This window comes from Anser cygnoides, chromosome 4 (assembly GCF_040182565.1).
Source record: "Anser cygnoides isolate HZ-2024a breed goose chromosome 4, Taihu_goose_T2T_genome, whole genome shotgun sequence".
In the NCBI taxonomy this organism is placed as follows: Eukaryota; Metazoa; Chordata; class Aves; order Anseriformes; family Anatidae; genus Anser; species Anser cygnoides.
The window spans coordinates 30,926,201-30,949,065 of NC_089876.1; the positions used below are offsets into that span (position 1 = coordinate 30,926,201).

Genomic DNA, 22,865 nt, shown 5'->3' on the forward strand with positions numbered 1-22,865 from the left:
CAAACTTCTTAGAAAATGCACCAAAGAGAACCTAGTCAATCAAGTACAAACAAGTCTTTCTCCTGAGAAGGTTCTCCAATCACCTACTGTGTTTTAGGCATTGAATGGATGAGTTGGTTACTTGAGAGTTTAAATAACAGAAGAAAGCACTTCAGAGATCTGCCAAATAAATGGTATATGTCAACTCAGAAAAGCTTTCTGGTCTCTTTGGGAGGCATGTATTTTTTGTCAAGGGTGGTCTTAAACCACAAACACAGAAAGGTAATGAAAAGAGTAGCTCTTGATTTATTCATGGTCTCTTTTTGCTCTTCTGTACATTTTATCTATGGGATGTCAGATGAATAGTATTTTCTATCCAAAAAAGAAAATTGGAATTGCTAGATGAATTTGTAGTGCAAACTGTGTGTAGGTACATATATGTACAGAAACAAATTGCACTGGAGAGATTTTTATAGTAGTTTTATGGTTTGTAACTGAATACAAATCTGATCAAGTTTGTGTGCAACCCAGAGGGCTGGACAAGAACTTTGGCAAAGGTTTGAAAGCATGGAGAGGTATGGAGGAAAATTTTGGGGAATAACAAGTTCTAGTGGTTTGTCTATTACCTGAATATAGGGATATTGGGTCGAAAAATTACAGCAATAGTGAGTATTTTCAGTTGTGTGTCTCAACTTTGAACAGATTAACTTGAAAGAGTATGTCTGGCACAATGTGAAAAATTCAGGCCATTGGAATAGGTGCTCTTAAAATCTGTCTTCAATGTGTAGAACACACAATTTATGCTCTTAAATAAAAAGAAATAGCAAATTCAGAATGTGCTTTTGAGGTTGTATTCATTAGTGAGAAATAGCAGGTACCAAGCCTTCTGCAAATACTGACAAAATGAGCTAATTTTCAAGTGATTAAATAGCTTTCTCTGTGTTAGACAGTGTTACCTTAAGAAGAATACAGGTTGGAAGTGTGTCTCCTTACAAGCATGATCTGTGATTTATAAGGTTTCAGTTAACTGTTGTGCAAAGATAAGCATTAGTTCCTGGCATGAAGTATATGTGGGTGGGGAAGAATTTCGTAACGTAAACTTCCCTTCTGTCCTTTTGGAATGGAAGCTACAGAAAACTGCAGCTGATCATAAAAAGTATTTCAGGGACTTCTGACTTCATTTTAGTTTTTTTACAAGTGGAAAAAAAGAACAGCGGCGAGCTGAACATTGTCTACCTTATAAGCCCAGCACTTCAGAATCAAGTGGCAGGAGTCACCTCTCAGACTGCTCTGTTGCCACGTCATGGTGCTGTCACAGTTAATTCAAATCAACTTTATGTTATAAAAACCCAATTAAAAATAGAATTTGTTGTGAACTATTTTGGTCATGAGATAATGGCTTTGAATAAAACCATAAGATCTGCCTACAATTATATTATTACAGAAAGTGGTTACTTCATCTTATACAAAACCTTTTTTACAGTTGGTTATACTACTGAACAGTTTTGGAAATGTAGCTTCTATTTCCTCATCAGAAATAGTAACTTAAACTTTCTTAGGTTCTTAATTATCTTCACAGCTGAATATCTTCTAGAGGATTTGCTTGCCTAGAAAAAAAAAATTTCACTGCTTAGGTAGGCTTCTCAGTCATTTAGCCAAGATTTCCTGATTACCTACTCAGCATCCTTTTGTAAACAAAATAAACTAACTTTTATTTGTTTGGCAGATGTCAGATGTTCTGATAAGGGAAAATAATATTTGGGAGTTACATGAGAAATCCAGTGTCTTGTGAGGAACAAGTCCTTTTGTCTATGCAACTAGATTTTTTCAATATTTCAGTGTACGTAGCCTAGTAAACCTACCAAACAAAAGATGATGTAGAACCTTAGCCTGATGTAGACAGAGACGTACCTGTCAGTCTCCTGTAAGCTTCACTGAGTTTTGCATTAATGCTAGAAAATTCTAGTATTATTCATGTTTTTCTGTTGCTAGTTTCAAGTTAGTATGTCTGAGCTATCTTTTCCACAGCTGATAGTCAAAATACCAAACAGCTTGCATCTATATCAATAATATTTGACCCCCAAAACTATATTTTACCAGACAATAAGCATTGAAACAAGAGCATAATGATTCCTTTGGGGGAAAGCTTAGTTGGTAGAATAGCTGAATTACTTTGTTCTTGCTGGTAGTAAACTAACTCAGTAGGCTGTTTGCTGTCAAACAATGACAATTTGGTCTTACCAATTTTACAGGATATATGCTTGAACCAGATCAAGAACAGAGACCTGATATCTTTCAAGTATCTTACTTTGCCTTTAAACTTGCCAAAAAGGATTGTCCAGTGTCCAACATTAATGTAAGTAGTCTTTGATTTTTTTGTGGTTTTAAAGGATTTCGAAGGTCTTCTATAGCACTGGGAAAAAACTAGCAAATCAGCTGAGAAAGAAGATTTCAGTTTCTTATTAACCTTGTTCCTAAATTTAAAACATGGAGCAAAATATGTTTCCCGTTGATACTGTGTACATGTAATGTTATATCTCTAAACAAAATACTTGGGAATTTTGAGGGCATAGCTCCATGAATTGCATTGATACTGCACCAGTACCTGATTTGTGCTTTGAACTTGTACAAGTTTTATGTTTAATACAATTAATATCAAGTACGCTGTAGAACTTATTGACAGTAGAAAATCTTTGTTGTGTCAAGAGCATTTGGGTTTGTTCTGGATAATCCCTTCTTTCTTTTTAATCAGCCTTAACCGTAATATTAATTGGAAGGGCTACAGTGAACTGAAAGTAAAACAGAATAGTGCCTTGGTTTGCCTGCTTTCCTGACCTTGATTTGCATGAGAGGTTGAGCTCTGTTTGAAACTCTGAACCTTCTCTCAAAGATGATCTAATTGATGGACTAAGCTACTGTGTCATAGAATTGGAGGACACATAATGTTCTATGTTATAAAGAGACTCCCAAGATAGGCATTAGGATGTTAGGAAAAATTAATTTTGAAGCACATATCAATTACAGTAAACTCTGTCTTCAGAGGCAGGTGAATGAATTTAACTGAGATGCCTTTGAAATCTAAAACCACTGATCTTTGGTCCTGTAGAAGAAGGTGTTCAGTAATGTGTGTTGCTTTTCGGAAACTTAGCATAGGCTTTGCATTTTTCGATTGTTTTTTAAAATTAAAAAAAAATGAATCAGAAAACCGTGGAGTCATTGCTGTTTGTAGGCAAAGGCTAAATTTCAAGTGTTATGAATGGTTTTACATAAGGTTGTTGCAGAGTGCAGTTAGGTGGTGCAATACTTATAGTTTCTCTTTTGTACTGAGATAAAAGCAAGTGGATAGCTTTATCTTGATGTAACATACACTTGAGAATTTACTATGTTACATGTTGTAAGAGCAGTTTCAACTTATTCAAGTGACTCATATGTCAGTTTCTTGGATTCTTTTTCCTGTTGGGAAGCAATTACTTCCTTCCTTGGCCTTTTGCCTTGTCACAGACATGTAAAAGTGCTTGGTGTATTTTTACCAAGTGAAGCTGGTTTGTGTGTTTCCCTCCAACGCTCAGACACTTCTCTACTCTGACAGCAGTAAAAGTAGGAGTTTACACCCTGTTTTCTCTTGCTACTGATTTCCTCTGGTAGTGCTCGCCTCTCTGGCACCCACTGCTGTCTCAAATAAAGAAGGAGCACAGCACACTGCTGTCTCAAAAAGAGAAGAAGCACAAAAATGTGCACCTGGACATCCCTAATCTTAGCCGTCAAAGTTCATGAGAATGTAAGAATCACCACTGTAGGTTAGAGCAGAAGTGGGGTGAGTCCAGTATGCTGTCTGTGACAGCAGCCTCTTTTTTCAGGGGGAAGTCAGAGGTGGGCTTCTCTTTTGCCAATTTCTTTCTTGACTAATTCTGGTACCTGAGGTAGTCTTCAGAAGTAGTATTGTAAAATCGATAACTCTTGGTTATAATGTTTGTGACCAGAGTTAGATTTGCTTTCCTTACTGTATGTGAAGATTACACTTGTATAATTTCATATTTTCTGTCTCCCTTCCCCAAAATAGCCGTTTTCCTTGGTTAAATGCAGCTTTGGTGAAAAGTAATTACTTGAAATTAAATTGAGAGGTTCTTTAAGCTTTGAAGTGGCAGATGAGAACTGCGAAAGGATATTCTGAAGAAAGGTAGTTAGTTCTGCAAACGGCAAGAGGAGTGTTGAAGTTGGCTCAAATATACTGGTGGAGACCAGCTGTTGGGAAGATCCCGGTTCCTGACTGGGTATATTTAGTCCCTTTCTGGACAGATGAGGATTTTGAAACAGATACTTGAAGGCCAGAGAGGAGAAATGACTTGCAGTTGCATACTGGCTGTAACTTCACTGGTGGAAAGCTGCAGGATGTGGTCCTTCATTTTCTGATGTCCATAAGCTGTGGTGTCAGAAATGCCAGCAGGATCAACCAAATTGTTGGTGCTCTGGTAAACTAGCAGGGAGGATGGTGACTATGTGGATTTGTAGTGCCTTTATCTGCCACTATTGTCATTGAGCATTTGGGACTTAGGAAAAAGGAAATTTTGACCTTGCACAGGTGGAAAAGGCAAGCTTGGCTTTGCACACTTGGCAGAGGTAGGGGAAGGTAGGACATTGAAGACAAGTTTATCGTTATTGTTGGGCCCAGGATCTTGCTGTGTGCCTGCTGTTACTGAGGTGGGATTGCATTTCCAGATTGCATTGGTGGAGGAATGTTTTTCAGTGTGATTCAAACACAGTATGAAAGAAGTGCACTGGTTTATAATTATTCGCAGTATTTTTGTCTCTGTCTAGAGAAGTGGGCTAGTATCAGAAAGCAGAATGAATTTATATGTGATTAGGCTGTGATTTGTGAAAGGGTATTAGTTCAAGGACCATAGAAACTTAGGTGCTGTGTGGGTTTTGCATTGCAGTGGAAGAGCTATATGGGCTAAAAAAACCTACTGTTGATTTAGTCTGTGTTTAGGCTTTGCTTTAATTTTTAAACTCAAGGATAAAATTCATCTTTATTTTGTGCAGTTACAAGAAAACATTTGGAGAAAATGTTTTACCTCATTGTTGGTAGCCGGTAAGGTATAAGTGAACTGAAGTAGTTGATATAATAGTAAGTCAGACTAGTAATATCTCCATTTTTTACTTTTGTAACAGATAACGGGACATAGAAATAGTGTTAAGCAAAATCTCTTTCAATTTACAGCCATGTGACTGAGTTCTGCATAAAACCTTGTAGCATGAAAAACTTGAAACCAAGTATTCCTCTTCAATTTGTAATGATTTTTTTCTTTCAGGATTTCGGTTTTTTAATTTATTAAAATTTATTTTTCCCAAGAATTCTCCTGTCCCTTCAACTCTTCCTGAACCCATGACAGCTAGTGAGGCAGCTGCTAGAAAAAGCCAAATAAAAGCAAGGTGAGCAGATGACGTGGCTTTACTTTGTTTACTTTATTTGTTAATGTTGTTAAGCTGCACATTTGTCTGAAACTTGTTTTCATGTGCTTCCTAATAAAAATGATCTGAGTAGTTCTTTAGAATAGATAAACTGTGTTTATAAGTGCTTCAGATCTCTTTGCGGATTCCATTCCTTTGTTTTTGATGGTTTTGAGAATCTGCTGAGAGAAACTGAGATCCTATTTTGTGATGGTATAGGTAAGTACTAGCAGTCTGTTCCTTATTTGCTTAATTTTATTCTACTGTCATGAGTGAATTTTGAAATAGATTTCAGTGGGGGGTGAGAATAATATGGTACAATTAAACTGTTGTGTGGAGTGTTATTTAAATGTACAATCATCTCATTCATTGTTTGAAGGAAAGTGGACTTGTATACAAAAATTCAGATTTCTATACCAAAACATTGCCTTGTTTGTACTTTTAAGTAAAAACAGAAACAAAACATTGAGTGTTTATTCATGCTTTTTAATTCTGCAGTGGTATATGCTGTGTGCTTAATACTAAAACTGTAGGAATTCCTTACGCTTTTATTCCTTGTTAATGAAGTTTTTCAAGTTCTGAACCTACAAATGTGTGGCTTAATTACGTAGATGTCCAGCTATAATTATCAGCAACTTCATTAGCGTATCATGAATGAGAAGCAAACGAATGGGCTCGTTTAAGCCATGTTTTGAGCTGTGTAGATGCGTGTGTTGTTTTAAGGTAATGATTGCTTTTGCTGGCTCTACTGTCAGTTGGTAACATGCAGTGGTGGGCCAGCATAGAATACTGATGGCATAATGTTTTTAACTCTGACTGCTAGATGCTAGCAGGGAAACTCATAGTTCTTCCTAAGTCATGTGTTTCTGATGGCTTAAGTTACAGAAGGTTAAGGCAGATAGATGTCTCAATATAATATGGTAGGAACTAATATGAGGTGTTAGATACTGGAGCTCAGCTGGTGAATTAGTATTTTTAAGCAGTTGGATAATTTTAAGAAATGCTTATACTGTAACCTGACAGTGAGATGAAACTCCAAAATCCTTTTTTGAGCATCTTCTTTACCCTGGGGGAATATTATACAGGTCTGAAGTACTGCAGGGTAGACACAAATATTTAGAGAAGTTTGAGTGAAACAACTACTAGAGGTTAAATCTCTTTTGAAAGTAGAAATGAATTGACTTAACAGATAAGATTTTTCTTAATCTTATTTCCTGTATATATAAACAGTAATCATATCTCTAGTCACAGGATTGCTGCCTCGAGCTTTGCAGATAATTTTTAATTACTACTGTGAACTAAGGAAAGCTTGCACAGATAAATTTAATCAAGTGCTTTGGTCTCCTTGGGAATAATCCTGTTGCATGGCTCCTTCTTAAGGTGTTGTGCAGCAGTGCTATCTTCTATGGCTGCAGTGGGTGGTGAGAGGAATTGTAAAAACAAATTTTAAGCTGTTTAAATGCAGTTCATAAGTACAGTACCACATGATTGAGATGCAATTGAACTATAAAGAGAAAGGTATCTAATTTGAAGAAGAAGCAATCATTTTAATGAAGTTTCTTCTGTGGAAATCTTGTTTCAGAATAACAGATACTGTTGGACCAACAGAAACCTCAATTGCACCGCGACAGAGACCAAAGGCCAATTCAAGCACTGCCACTTCCAGTGTTCTGACGATCCAGAGCTCAGCAACTCCAGTCAAAGTACAAGTTCCTGGTGCATTTGGTAATCGTGGGCAAAAAGGTATCTTACTCAAGTTTTAAGGACTGACTGAAACAAATGAAGACTTGAATTTGTTTCCCTCCTTAAACTAGTAAGGATAACCTTTGAAACTTAATTTCACTTCATTTTTTTTGTCAAAAAAGACCGCCACAAATCTTCATCCCTTGTGGATGACTCTAAATGTTCAAGTGGTAAGTTTGAGTAGGTGCCACAAAAACTAAATGCAAATAGTTAAGTCAAGGTATTTTTTTTTCCAATGTATATAACACTGATTTTATTTAGACTAACTTTCCCGCTGCGGACTTTGGGATAGAAGTTCATGCTCAGTTTTGACTACCAAGTAGTTCAGTGCAAGCAGTGAACTCTTTGGTAATCAGATACAGCTTTAATTCTCTTAGGAAAATTGCATTTCCTGTGCCTGAGTAAGTTACGAGATAGTAATAAAATGGTGCTGATATTGGTAGGCTGGCATCATGTAAAAACTTGACTCTTCTAATGATTGACCAGAGCATTTCACATTGTACTGTTGGTGCAACAGGGAGGCAACAGAGCTGTAATTGAGATAAAATCATGTGGCATTTTCAATAAATCCTTTCTGAGGATCTTTACCTCATTCAAAGAGAGTTAGGGCTGTACTAATCACTGAAATAGTTTTAATTTAATTTTGAGTACTTCCCTAATTGCACTCTGTGATCTTACGTGTTTTTGCATGAAGTACACGTTTTGACTGCTAAGTTGTGGTTTATCCTGGCAGGCGGCTAACCACCACACGGCCTTTTGCTCCTCCCCCCTCTGCACTGGGATGGGGAGAAGAGGGTTAAAAACTCGTGGGTTGAGATAAAAACAGTTTAATAGGACAGGAAAGGAAAATAATAATAGTAATCTTAATGATAAAAGAATATACAAAGCAAGTGATGCACAGCGCAATTGCTTACCACTGGTGCCCAGACACCCCACAAGCAGCAGCCCCTCCAATTTTATTGTTCAGCTCAATACCACATGATATGGAATATCCCCTTGGCCAGTTTGGGTCAGCTGTCCTGGTTCTGTGCCCTCACAGCTCCTGCTGCATCCCCAGCCTCCTCACTGGCAGGGCGGTATGAGAAGCTGAAAAGTCCTTTGCTTAGTGTAAGCACTGCTCTGTAACAGCTAAAAACATCGCTGTGTGGTCAGCATTATTCTCATCCTAAGTCCAAAACACAGCACCATACAAGCTACCGGGAAGAAAGCTAACTCTATCCCAGTGAATACCAGGACGTAAGTGAATCAGTTATACGTTGCTGGCAGTCCACTACTTGTCAGTGCTGCTCCTCCAAAGACGAGATATTGCCCTGTTGTTGATTTAGCCTTATCAAGCTGAGATGGGATTGGTGGAAGAGTAGCGTCAGGGATGGTGCTGGGAAAGCTTCCAATCAAAAGGCCACTGGGAATGTTGGTATCCCAGGTGTAAGCAACTTCCACTAGGTAGGATCCAAATAACATACAACTTAGAAAGCTTTTCCTGATATGACAAGTATCAGATGATTACTGTGCACTTCAGAAGATAAAGCATGCAAGATGAATTGATTTGTGTTAGTAACTGCTTAATTAAAAGGCAGCAAAAATAATTTAATTGTGAACCTCATACAGTGATCTGTTTAAGTAATACGAAATGTGACCCAACAGCTAGTAAAAAAAAAAAAAAAAAAGTTTTAAGGGGCACCAGTCCGTATTTAAACAGCTACTGTATGAAGCTGATGTTCAGGTATTTTGTGTAGTTTGCTTTTAGGTATGTAAAATGCAGAAGGCTTTATTGCATTCTCTCAAGAATGAATTTATCAAATTGTCTTAAGAACATAGAGTGTAAAGGTATGTCTCAGTTTTGAGTCAGAAGAGATAAGTGTGGTTTGAGTTATTAGAAGATAAAAACCAAATTGCTTAATATACAAACTGTACCGCTGGTCAAACTAGGAAGGGAACTACGTTTCACCTTAAAATGTTAATGAAGAGATCAACTGCCATGGCAACTCTCTAGTTAAATTTCAGAAATCAGTATGTTAATAGTGTTAATATTACAGGAACCCCAAGACCTGGAAATGGGCAAGAGATCTTGCTGTCCCAAGGGACCACTCAGCATCATCCGCAGCAGAACAGAGTTCTCCAGCAGCTGCAGCAGGGGGACTGGAGACTACAGCAGTTGCACCATTTACATCACCAGCAGCAGCACCCTTCAATTCAGGAGGCTTACATTCAGCAGGTACAAGTCAAATCTGTTACAAATCTTGCTAAAAGAGCAGCATGTTATTGTCTGTTAGTAGCATTTTAATTGTGCTCTAGTTAAATACCTCTGCTGTTGTGACCTGGCTTCTTTCTGCTAGGTTAAAGAGAGGGACTGTAGCTCCTGCCCCTTCTTTTTTTTTACCTTTGCGCATTTGTCTTTTGCATAGGCATTGTAATGCTTATCTTGGAAAGTTGAGTTCTTTGTGCTGTCTCACTTTTGTTGCTTCGCCCAGAAACCCTGCTTGCTTTGAATCAACGCTGTGTGGCCCAAATTAAGGTTTCATGTATGCATGAACATGCTTGAAAGTAATATTAGGAGTGATGTAGATGATGCTGCGCTTGTGGTAGATGGTATGCTTCTGGTGTGTAGGCCAACTAAGTACTGTTGTAGCTGTTTTCACTTTCTGTTGGTCAATGAAGAGCTTCCTTTATGTAGTTTTGTCAACCAATATTTTTCATGGATTCTAAATGTCCTAACGCTGTCCACCTTGCTTACTGTCAAGTACGGTTGTTTAAGTTGCACAGCATAAATACTCTAAAGAAGAGCCAAACAGCATCTAGATCAGATGAGAAGTTTCAGAGTCTGTCCAAGTTGCTTGCTATTCCATTTTTTTTTTCTTGAGTCATGTTATTATTAAAAAGCACAGCTGAATTGCTTTCCAAAGAGATATAGTACTCCTGAAAATTACAGAAGTTGGGGTGTTAAATGGCTTGCCTTAGAAAAAGCAGTGCAAAATACGTATTGTAATTTTTTTGTTAATCAGGCTAGTGTTAGCTGGGGAAAAAAAATGGAAAAGCCTCCAAGCACAGAGTCATTAAAATGTATTGACAGAGTTATAAGCTGATTCCTGGTCATGTGGTGTCTGAACTGAAGAACACGGTTGAGACACATCGATGATATTTTAATCAATGCTTCTTCTAAATATCTGTATATTCTAAATGAGGGGATTGTGATTTTTTTCTTCTGTATTTTGTTCTTTTTTCCAAATACAGTATCAACAAGCAATGCACCAGCAGATGGTCCAACAGCAGCTGTTGATGCAGTCTGTGTACCAGCAGCAACCTTCCCAATCTCAGTATCCTGCTATGGTATGTCAAGAATGGAATGTAGATGGCACAATTTTCAAATATATGTTCAGTTTATAAGTCTGTTGTGAAGTTCCAGCAACACAAGTTTGCGAGTACACTTTTAAGTATTTAAAAAAATGTTGGCTATTATTGCCTCTGTTGGTTCAAGTAGAGAAGTCTTTTTAGTTACTTTCTCAGTGGTTTCACGAGAATGTAAATGTTGCATGCTCTTTGTGATGCAGCTACAGCATGGTGTAAATTTAGACATATAAAAGGCATTCATAAAGCAAGAAAGCTAACTGGCATAAGGTCATTTTCAGAAGTCAGATGAAATTGTTGTGAAACTGTTTCTTTATTTGTAAGAACATGGTATGTTGAAAACTAATTTAGTGCATGTATGTAGTTTTCAATAATTATAAAAAGCTAAGCAATATGTTGGAAGAGGAAGAAATCACAAGGCAATTCCTTTTCACCTACTTAGTGGACAGATTGGTTTCTTGCTTCTGGTGAAGCTACCAGCCTTTTCTGGAGTTTGGTAGATGTTGGTGCGTTTGGCTGTGAGGCCAGTATTATTAGTTAGCAAAAAGCTTCGTGTTGTCTTATGAGAATTTTAGTAACGTGGTGATTGTCTTATTTAGGTGCAGCAATATCAGCAGGCTCTTATACAGCAGCAGATGCTTGCTCAGCAGCAGCAGCGGTCACAACAGCCGCAATCTCCTGAATTTATCACTTCTCCACAAGACTTCTCACCAGCCTTAATCTCCTACCCTGCATCACTTCCAGTGCATGCTGGAATGGTGGCAGATTCTCCCTATGCTGCAAACAGGCAAGTATTCTGACACAGGTGTACCCGAGGATTACTAATTGCTTATGCTGCTGATTGTAATGAGCACTACTACCGTTCTGCACAAGTTGCTTGTTTCAGTAGTAAAGAATTGCTAAAACTAATTGCTTAGTGGTAATGGATATTTGGGGCACTGTAGGTGAGGAGACAGGGACACTCAACTCATCAATAGATGAGCCTCGTAGAACTTTAATTAAAGACCTTGTCTTCTGTTTTTTCTTGTCCATGGGCTTTCCACAGGAAACTGACTGCTGACCACCTTGCTTTGGGTGTTCATAGCATATATTTAATGAGGCAGTGGGCATTTGAAACTTATGTCAAACCCTAATTTTACCATTTCCTGTTCTTCAATCCAGTTTGGCGGATACTGCTTTAAGATAGGCTTTATAGTTGAGATTGATTTGGTAGAGGTTCCAACTCTTCTGTCCGTTGATCAGTGGTCTGACTTTGTTCGGTGATGGAATATATCACTGAGAAGGTTCCTTTGAAGGAACCTGTGGATTTACCCTTGTTTAATAAAGTATAATGAAAAATGACTTTCTCATGAATTCTCACTGGAAACAATAAGTGGAATTAAAGTAATAACAAAAAGTTTTTTCACAACTTAAAAAAAAAATAAATCACATGCCTAGTTTCACTGATGTTCTGAGTTAGGTTAGTTTGAAATAGAAGCCTTTTGCACTTAATGGTAACCCTGCAGTCTGTAGTGCATGCAGTCTTTGTTGATACGGCTTTTCAGTTAATATTGAGACCTGCATGTTTCACCTGCTGCTGTCATTTTTAATCTCTTCTGGCTGTGTGTTGAAAGAGTAAAAGGCAAAATATTTTCCTGCTGGGTTGATACACTATATTGTTTGGCTTCATCACACCAATTAGGTAGTATAATCCCTAGCAGAGAGTATTTGCCTGTGCTTTTGTGTCCAGATCTGCCACTTAACACCTGTTCTTTGGTCAAGCCTATGGACAGAGTAAATGGTATTCTTATGTGTGTATGGTTAAAGATTTATGGCTGCTATTAAGCTTCAAATCAATGACTCGAGAGTTAGCAACAATTTGCATTGCTTAAGGGTGATCTTTTAACCCAAAATATGACTGCTTATCTTACAGCAGGGGGTGATTTATTTTCTCTTGACGTACTACGTGTATTGCATTGCATTGTGATGTATTACGTGTTGCCCTTCTCTCAGTAGAAAGAGCAAGTAGTCCTGTAGGAAGGCAGCACATGAACTGAGAGGAGGGAGCCCTTTGCCCTTCCTCTTGCCTTGGAGAGATGGTTGGTCGTGGAGCTTTGGCTGCATGTGTGGCCTGCAGAGCCCGTCTAGGCATAGATGGAGAACCATTTAAGACGCAGTAACTTGCTATTTGATTGCTTTTCTAGTTCAATTCAGACAACTGGAGAAGTGGTAGACTTAATTTGCCAAAACTTGCTTGAAAGGGAAAATGCATCTGATCAAAGGTTTTCTAGTATCCTAGTGAATAAGGAGAGTAGATAAAAATTTTGAATATACTTCATAGGCTGTTTTCTTTTTTTTTCTTAAGAGAACAAGACTGTCTGCTATGACAGTATAGGAATTAACAAGGTGAAATAGATTTCTTAGTCTTGCAGATCATTCTGACAAAAGGTTCTGTGCTTTTGTTACAATTAATTGACAAAATGTACAAGGTTTGCATACAGAAATGATGCAGTCAAACCACATGATCTAAGTAATTCATTTTATCTTTAATTAGCTTTCAGATATATTTCAGATAAGCCATTAATGCATATGTGTTATTTGTATATAATATTTTGACATAATGAAGCATATAATCCATTTTCACCCAGATAGACAATCCTATAACATTACTTTTTGTTTCTATGAACTGACTTTACAGGTCAGGTATTCCTGATGCTGAGGCAATTACCAGTTACCCAAAGCAGAGCATCAATAACCCACCTGATATGTCAGGCTGGAACCCATTTGGAGAGGACAATTTTTCCAAGTTGACAGAGGAGGAGCTGCTGGACAGAGAATTTGACCTGCTAAGATCAAGTAAGGGACGCTTGAAGGCTTATTTTGCTTCAGAGTAAATAAGGGTACCATAGTTACTCAGCAGTGCCATCACCTGTCTTATCGAAGGGCCGTGTGGTCTGTGTACAGAAAATTCTTTCTGAGCATTTGAGGGCAGAGTTGGGCCTGTCTTCTTTCCTTTCTCTTTTTGAAAATATGTGCAGTAGGAGCTCACTGTCTATAACTGGTAGTTACTGGCTGAAATACTGCAGAAATGGCTATATTTTAGCTCTTAAGCACTGCTTACGTCACCTTGATTGTCAAAAAGCTCTGAACAGCAGAGGTATGTTGTCAGAACAGTTTGGCTGCTTGCTTCATTCCTCTTCAGCTTTTTTTCTTGCACACGAGAGCAGAAGATTCTGTGGGTCTGATATGTCCTTTGAAAATGCCTGAAAGAAAAATGATCTATTACATTATGTTAATGTTTTGTAATGTCCTTTTTGATGAGTGGCTACATGTAAGGGCTGCTTTATTGTTCTGATATGGCAATAGTTGAATAAAATTTTTTCTCTTGAAGTCAGCTATGTCAATGGTTTTTACTTGAAGTTACTTCCTTTTTTTTATTACTTAACATGTGTTCATTAGATGCTCTTCCTAAAACTAGTTTTGTCAAGATCAGATTTATTTGCAAGACTTGTAAGATGCGACAATGTCAAAAACCAAAACAAACATATATACTCTCAGCAAGTCTATTGCAATTAAAAAGATAGTAAAGTGGAATTTCAGGTAATTGGAAAAAAAAATGGTGCTTTCAGTTGAGTCTTTTTCTTGGATTTCTGGATGCTTAAATGTAGCTGAATGAGATGTGCATGTTACACGTTCATCCTGAAGGAGCGTCGTTGGTATGATTTGTATCAGTCTCCAGGGGTAGCTGATGGTGTCCACTTGTTTCCTGTGTTGATCTCATAAGACTCCTATTTTTGAGATGCAGATGTAGCCTTATTTGCATTCTGCAGTAAAACAACCATTCTTGCTATCATTTTGAGGAAATGGTAACATACTAGCTGAAGAGTAAACATTCTTTGCAAGTCTAAGTTTGTAATTTGAAATTATTTTTCAAAGTAGTAGAATTGAATATGTTAGGCTTGCTCGTTCCAAAGAAAGCCTTAGAAGACTTTGAAGTGATGAACCCTTGAATCTGAAGTAGGTTAGCTTGAATCAAAAGGTCAGTATAACGTTACCCATTTCCAGAATCTTTATCTGACTGATGGATTACTGACCATAGTTAAGTTAAATTTTATTAATTTGGTTTGGATAAGCCATGTGTTTTGAACAAATTTAAGTAGAGAAGAATATATTAACCAAGGTTATATTTGAAGTGGCTTTACAGAAAAGCTGGAAGATGCTGTATAAAAAATTGTTTGCATGGTGTAGCTGAATAGGCTGCTTATAGTAAGCTGGGAAAGTATCAACTGTTGGATGACATGAAGCAAAATAACCAAATTTAACTATTCTGTTTTACACAGTGTGATTGTTTACAAATTTTAATGGAAGTCTATAATAATAGAGTTATTTAAGTCCATGGCTTTAAGAATGGGATGTTTACTTTTCCTTGTAGGCTCTCATAAGCTTCCTATAAGGCTGTTCAATGAGGAAGCTTTATGACAGTCTTGGACACTTATGCTATGTGTATTTCATTCTGTACACCTCATTGTTAGGCCTTCTGACGTTGTATTTAAGTTGGGTTATGAGAATTTGATACAGAACCATACAAACACAAAGCAGAGGGTGGCTAAGATAGTCATAAAGCTGTCCAGAGGTCCCGGCTGTCCCTGCTTGCCTCTTGACAGTCACAGCTGGCTCACCAATGTGAGAGCATGACGGTGCAGTCCCGTTGTAACTCCTTTCCATATGCAAAATGCTGAACTGAATACGAACTGTTAGACTGCATTTGTAGAAGAAGAAGAAAGAATAACTTGGAACTAAATGCTGCTAATTTTAGCATTAAATCTGTAGCAGATAGGACAGTTAACTGCTACTTTAATTCCGTTATCCAATGTTTGTACTATGTGCTAAAATGCTATAAACACTTTAAAGAATAGATCTAATTTAGGCATGTTTCTGGCTCTTCCTTTACCTCTGAGCAACAATAAATCAATGCACACAAGAGCTTGATATGATAATACACCATATACTTTCAAATGCTCTACGAGGAAAGTAAACATAACAGCATAGTTCTGCTCAGTAATAACCAATACTAGGGTTTTTCAGTCACTGGAATACAGAAAATGTCAAAAATCATTATCGTTGACTTGACCAATAGTACACTAGGTGGCAGGCTTGTTTATACGTAATGAGATGGAGCTGGAGATTGTCTTAGGGCTTCTGGCTTGATTTCAGTTAGAGGTTAAGTGGAGCTGGTGGGGTTGTTAGTTCTAATCTGTGTTTTTGTGTGCACACAGATAAATAAGTAAAAGATTTCAAGGTACTTTTAACTTTTTTTTGATATTACAGGAGTTGTGCCAACGCTCTTACTAGCTTCCCTTGCAGTGTTACTGCTTCTGCAAAATATTTATGCTGACTTTTGAGTACTTGTACTAGCTCAAATTTACCTGGGGTAATGAGAAATTGAGAGATTTGTTGTACAATTAAAGATTGTGGCTATAAAACTAACTGTGTAATACTTTCTGGAATTTTCTCAAATGTGTCTTAAGGATCAATGCTCAATTCTCTTTAGATTTAGGTTATCTCTTATGAGAAAAAGTTGATGTTTTACTGCCAAGTAATTGTGTTCGGTTTTTGAGTTTACTGTGAATCATTTTGCCATCTGGACGAAGGAGAATTGAAGATTTGGGTTTGGTAAAGAAATTGTTTTATTTTCTGTTACTAAATCCACTGGCTGTCCTGTCCTGTAGAACTCATGTATAGTGTTGCATAAGTCTGTTTTTTGGTTGTGTTACGTAGTGCTGAGTATGGCATTCAGAATGCTAATCCTTTATTTCCATGTGCAAAAGCTTGGTTTGTATTGTTGAGTTGATGCATTATACATGAATTTAAAATATTTTTGAATTTGTTGCTCATGCCAATAATACAGGAATATATACAGCCCTTGTCAGAGGATCAAGATGTCACTATTTTTGTCAGGCTACCTTTGCTATTTGATTTTTTTTAATTTATAATAGGTTAATGTTTGGTGTACTTAGTGATGGGTATTGCTCTGGTGATTCATTTCTTTCTCTTTACAAAGGGATCTAGCTCCTAGAGCAGAATACTTTGCTTAGACTTGGTGAAGATTTCCATAGTAAAAAAATGATCATTGCTGTATGAAGTAATAAGCAGTTGCGTGAAGATTTCTGAACTGAGTACTTATTGTGGAGCACTTTGATGTAGTCAAAAGATGGAGTTTGTGGTATCTGTGTACACTGTTTGTCTGGTTTTTGGACTGTTACTGAAGGAGCTCCTGTAATCACTTAATGCTCTGTGGAACTGGGAGCTATGGGCAGTCAGCTTTCTCACCAGGAACAAATACTCCAGTACGCTTCACACTGCACAAAGATTGTTGTTAGTCCCAAAACCATCTCAGTGCTTTAGCAAAGACCCCTGTGGATGCAAAGCCCATGCTGCTCTGGGCCTGTGCCCCCAGGATGTGTAGTCTGAAGGAACTGAGGAGCTGTAGCACTTAAGAGGTTTTCTTTGTGCAGATGTGCTTCTGGTACTTGAGACAGTCCCCAGAGAGCTGACTTGAGAACAGTTTTGGGCCTGTCACTCAAATGGAAACAGCTGTATGTCTTGTTCATGGGATAAATAACTCGTGAAGGGTCAGCTGTGGCAAGTGGTACCTGATCATAGCTCTCTTGTATCTGCAGTCTCAGCTGCATTTGGATAATGATTCTGGTTTAAAAGACTGAAAAGTACAGAGGACTAGTTGTTTATATTACTGAGCACCTAGGCTGCGTATAATGTGTAAAAGATACCCTCATATTAAGCATTTGGTCAGGAAATATATGCTTCTGGTTAGGCAGAGGTATTATTAAAAGAAAAAAAACAAAGCAAACCAAAAAAACAAACTAAAGTTTGTGCAAGTGAATTTTCCTGAATGGTCAAGAAGTATGAATTTAAGATGTGGAAAATCTTTAAAACATAAGAAAACAAAAGTAAAAATCAAGTATATAGCTCCCTCACCCTGAAGAGTAGATATTTTTATGTTGGCATAACACCTGCCATTTTTATTTTATTTTATTTTTTGTTCTGTTTCATTTTTATTTTTTACAGACAGGCTGGTGGACAGGAGAGCATCTTCAGATAAGAATGTGGAGCTACATTCTGCTCCACAGAAAAATCCTCCCGAAGATCCCTTTGGTTCTGTTCCTTTCATTTCTCACCCAGGCAAGTTACAACTGTAACATCACTACCTCATGTATATATGTCTATCTGTATCTGTTGAGTATGTGTGTCCAGTTAAATGACCAAAGAAAGATAAAAGATGTTGGCTGCCTCATTACAGTAGATGGTTTTCAACAGTTGTTTTTTTTTTAAGTTGATTACCTCTAAGTAAAAAAAAAAAATACCTCTGCATCCAATTCCTGGTACTCGAACAATGTACAGACATTGTAGTCTTGGCAGTGAAAATATATTGGAAAACTGCAGTATGAATCTCATGTAGAACCAGTAGTTCTGCTGAAAGCAAATTACTTGCTATGACCAGATTTTGATTCTTTCCTATAGCCTTCTTCTAAATAATTCTGTTTCGTTAGTTCAGTTTTCCAGCCAAGTTAAGAATGTATACTTTTGCTGCACTGAATTGAATAGTTTTTGGAGAAGGTTGGGTCAAAACAAGGGAAATACCATCTTGTCATATGTAAATTTGGAGGGGGTGGGATTCACTGTGTTTTAGTTGAGTTTGTTTTTTTTTTTTTTAACTTGGATGGAAGTAAAAATAACATTGTATGTGACCATTGACTGTGAAAGTAAAACTACATAATCCTGCAACTTTAACATTTTTCTGATCAGTACTTGAGTCAAAATTTTGATACCTGAGGCAAAGTAAAACCTATGTGAGAATTAATGGTCAGAAGAGTTTCAGCTGCTTACGGAGCCACTTAAACACTTCCCTATGTTTTGATGAGACTGCTTGTGTTGGGATAAAGGTGCCTTAATATAACTGTTGCTACCTGTTTTTATCTAATTTCAAAAGCGTAAAGTGCCTTAAAATAAATCACTTTGGGGTCAACCTGAGTTAGCAGCCATGTTTACTTTTGCTTTCACCTTGCATTCCTAAAGATCATCTGCTAGGGTTTAATGCTCACAAATGCTCTTGTACTATATATAGTGAAGAGTTAACAGGGTAATGCTTTTGTATTGTAGAAGGCAGTTTGGGGGGATAAAAGACTACAAAGTCTCTGTATTGGTGTCTGCTCCTGTTGCCAGAAAGATTTAATTCTTAATTTAGGAACAATTAATTCTATTAAGTCTATTGCTGTTTTCTTAGTTTCTCTTTATTCTGCTCATTCAGTGAGGACAAGGTTGTTTTTTGTCATCTTGTTGTTAGAGTGCAGTTATTTTAATACAATGTGAAAGCAATTCTGAAGTGAAGAATTTGCTCTGCCAATAGTTGTCAGTTTGGAAGCATTTACCCTACGGTCTTCATGAAAGAGGTTGGTTTGTTTTATGGGTGAGCCTAAATTCACATGCCAAATAAACAATAACAGTTACCTTTAACTTTCAGTGGCAACTATCAAGTGCTTGCTCTTCCACACATTCATAACCATATGTATAGGAGTTACTTTTATTTATTTTCTCACCTTAGGCCTTTGAAATCTAATTGTTGCTGTTTTAAAGGTACTTATAATGCAGCTTAGACTTCAGTGAATGGCGTCGATATGTTATGTCATGTGAATTTGCCTTGGTTAAATTCAATCTGAGCTTTAATTCTTGACATGCAAAACAATACAAAAATTCAGTCATGGACTAAAAACACACTGCTTGAGAAATCTGGAGTTGGTTTGGAACTAGTATGTATGATTGTTACGGACAAACAAAAATGAAGAAAAAAATCCTTGTTTTTCAATAGCTTTTTTCTACTGGCTCAGAGCTGGGATTTAAACTGGAGTACATATGGGCTTGATTTCAAGGAAGGTGTTCTTAATTCAGTGTTAACAGTGAATTATGCTTAGCCAACAAATGTGATCTGATAGGTGTTTAAATCTGAAAATGTCTTCTACAAACTAAATTGTAGAATTCCACACAGAATTGTTCTTGGAAGTGTCTTTAAAGCACATATCGTAAGCCAGCTAAGAAAAGAAGAATGAGGTTGACTTAGATATATATTCTTTCTAGGTGGGGGTTTTCTAGAAAAGAAATGACAAACAACCTTATTATTTGTATGTTCTGTTGTTCTTACCATTGCTGTAAAATGTTATTTTTCTGTCTTGTTCTGTGTAATTATAAGAGATTTAACTGAGAGAGAATCTTCATGAGTATCTCATTCAGGGAATCAGAGGGAAGGTGACTGAATAGGAAGTGAAACATGGTTAATATCTCAAACACAATTCCAACATTTGGGGAACAAGCTGGCTTTATCTGTTTAGAGAAAAAGTTTCATTTATTTGTTGTATTATGTCTACAGTGCAAATAAGGAGTGTTTTATCACTATTCACCCAGATTTGACTACTGACTTGTGACTTTTTGATCCATGATAAGATGAAATGTTAATGTTATCAGTACAGATTATTTAAAATTAAAAACAAAGTAAAAATTTGACTTCATTAAGCAGCAAGAGTTGCTATTGAAGACGTGTTCTATTCTGTTAATCTTTGGGTTGGAATTGTGGTCTGTTTCTGCTCTTTCTTGTTGTTGTTGTTGTGACATGGGTCTCAGGTTCATATAAGTTACTGTATGTGGACTGTAGCTGGGTAGAGTGACCCAGACAATTTTTTGTGTTTTGGAAGTTTACAGATTTTCTGAAAGAATTATTTGACTAAATCTCTATTATTTGCTATGAGATAGCTGCAAAGAAGCCAAAGGTTATGTATCATCTTTTGACTTAACAACTTAATATGAGGTGCTGGTATTCCAGCCAAGTGCTATCATCTACGTGTGTCTGGGAAGGTGATGCAAGGCTAACGGTGGTACAGAGGCTAAAATATTAAAACCTTCATCACCTCACCTGGAAAAGACTGTGCAGCATTGTGAGTGGTGAGTCCCTGGGATTTTCCCTGGGGAGCTGAGAGTGGACTTAAGGCTGCTGCTGCTGCAAGGATCACCGGGAAGGAGAACCTGGAAGTGGACGGTCTCACGCTGCTTGTCTGTCAGAGCTCCTCTGCTTATTCTTCTCAGGTGGGAATGGACAGGCAGCAACAGCACATGCGTCACTTGGCAGGCTATGCAGAGGACAGATACTGAAATTAGCCAAAACACGTTGGGTTCCTTCTATTATGGCTGATAAGAAAATGCTGTAGAAGCACTTAGTGTTATCCGCACTTGGTTTCTGTCCCATTAAAAGTGTTTTTGGAAGTACCACATGTAAACTTGTTGTACACACTATTTTATTCCTCAGTGAAATTACTTAGAACTTGAGGTGAATGGATTAGAAAATGTTGAGAAGGAATTCCACCACTCAATCTGATAGAAACAAAACAAACATTGCAAGCATTTTACTAAAAAGAGAGGGAGGAAGCACAGTTGAATAGCCACTGAGTGGTTGGTTAGGACAGACACCTTGCATGTGGAAAACAGATTATAGTTCCTGAATGCACTGCCTGAATCAATGGATGGTTGCAGTGGAAAAACTGGGTCATGTAGTAAGCATTTTGGAATGGAAACTTTTGGTTCACCTGTGTGTTAAGCATCTCTTGTCATGTCTTTTATCAACATCTTGAGCATTTCTGAAACTCAGAACAGATGTAACTTTACTGCAGTTATCAAATTCTAAGAAGCAAATATATTGAATGCAGTACGGTTTGGTGTGCTAATTCTTTCTGGGATTAGACTGGGCTAAATTGCCTTGCCTTTTGCTTCCCTCAGTTTAATACTGGAATTCACAAAAGTAATAAAATATTTGAACTAACTCTCAAAATGATGCTAGTGAGCTGTGTAAAGAATGGAGAAGCTGGAAAACCTTGACTGGGATTTCCACCCCAGTGCAGACCTGAAGCTAGGTCCACTAAGTGCTTTGCTCCAGTGGAGAACCTCAGTGAGCTGGCTCCTCTTACTGGAATAAAGCTCCAGTTCTGGTCTGTAAATTGTCCTACTGGATATTTGTAAAGCTCGTCTTTTGTGCTGTAGGCGTGGTGGTTCTTGATGAACTAACTATTGTTTCTTCAAACATATATAGGCAATCCCTTTCCAGTCACTGCATGCGTGTTCACTGTGCAGAGACCAGGAATAAAAGGCAGCATGGTTCTGTGTCTTCCTTTTTACTTCCAGATTTCCTGCACTCAAAGACTCATTAATGTGGTCATTATGGTGTATGTCTTGGAATAAGAGCAATTTTGTGGTGTGGTATGTAACTCGCATAGTCACAGCTATATGGATCAGGCAGAAAACGGGCTAACTGCACACTAGTAGCACTATGATGGAAACAGTCTGGAGTTTTGGACTTGTCACTGAATGGACTCTGCAGCAGTAGCTGATGATTACTGTGCACTGCTTTGCACCAGGGAAGTGCATTCTTCCAGCACAAAGAATTGCCAGAGACTACCCATTTGGTTACTTACTTTGTATACTGCTTCTAACGAGGTTTCAAACCACAAGGAATTTATACACCGTAGCATTGGAGCCATTGGACTACAGTGCAGTCTGGAGCTTAAATGAGGCACAACATGCTGTCATTTAGCAAGAAATACCAACCATGAGTACACAAGTAACTTGCATCAGCTTCTTGTACAACACTGAAGAGCTAATGTCATCAGTTAATGCTTCTTGTTCCAAGATGCACAAGCCTGGGCATTTGTGCAGTCCTCCAGATTTGGTTGACTTGACAATTAAAATTGGTTCATATTGTTTTTTGTACTTCCTGAAAATACAGATGTTTTTATTGCATAACCTTTCCTCGGTATGGCTTTTGGACATCGTTAATATTTGCTGAATGCACGTTCAGGGTGTTTCCCTGTATCAAGATCATCTTCAGATGTCTTTTCTCGATAAGACTTTCAAAGGAGCTTGAAATAATTAACACTTGGCAAGAATAAATGGTACGTGCAGTCTGTGCCAGTGGTGTGCTTTTTCCTCTCCAAAATGCTTCACTGATTTATTTTTTTTCTAGTCAAATCTTAGAACAATCACGGCCGCCCTTTTTTCTTAACATGCTTCAACACAGACTGTGCAAGTATTCAAAAGAATTTCTAAGCAAGAGATGCTAGGCAGAAGTGTTTTATTCTTTTTTGTTGTTGTTGTTGAAAATAAAGGTGGTAAGCAGTGCAAATCCATTACAGTATTCAGCAGCTGCTGCTCTGGTTGTTGTCAAAGAAATAGTGCAGATTTAGTTGCAGCGCGCGGGTAATCCTTGGGCCTGACATGTGGCAAATTGCTCTGGAATGATGGCGGCAGTATGTTACCAA

General features: G+C 37.6%; 2 protein-coding genes across 9 annotated transcripts in view; one reads left to right on the plus strand and one right to left on the minus strand.

Moving 5' to 3' along the window:
• The window catches only part of BMP2K (BMP2 inducible kinase), a 104,570-nt gene that overhangs the window by 68,662 nt on the left and 13,043 nt on the right, over window positions 1-22,865 (plus strand). For 6 of the 7 annotated variants that reach the window (XM_066996578.1, XM_013190541.3, XM_066996577.1 and 3 more), the window contains 8 exons: window positions 2,232-2,335; window positions 5,330-5,409; window positions 7,010-7,170; window positions 9,207-9,385; window positions 10,402-10,497; window positions 11,115-11,302; window positions 13,193-13,350; window positions 17,581-17,694. In XM_066996578.1, the coding sequence (XP_066852679.1) occupies window positions 2,232-2,335; window positions 5,330-5,409; window positions 7,010-7,170; window positions 9,207-9,385; window positions 10,402-10,497; window positions 11,115-11,302; window positions 13,193-13,350; window positions 17,581-17,694 (1,080 nt within the window). The remainder of the gene's footprint in view (window positions 1-2,231; window positions 2,336-5,329; window positions 5,410-7,009; window positions 7,171-9,206; window positions 9,386-10,401; window positions 10,498-11,114; window positions 11,303-13,192; window positions 13,351-17,580; window positions 17,695-22,865) is intronic. The other variant, XM_066996579.1, reaches the window with a different exon arrangement.
• PAQR3 (progestin and adipoQ receptor family member 3) overlaps window positions 13,350-22,865 on the minus strand; it is a 29,416-nt gene continuing 19,900 nt past the window's right edge. Inside the window, exon 7 of one of the 2 annotated variants that reach the window (XM_066996590.1) lies at window positions 13,350-13,757. The gene's annotated coding sequence lies outside the window, so the exon portion shown is untranslated. Of the gene's footprint in view, window positions 13,758-20,493; window positions 20,688-22,865 lie in introns of those variants that run through there. The other variant, XM_048074495.2, reaches the window with a different exon arrangement.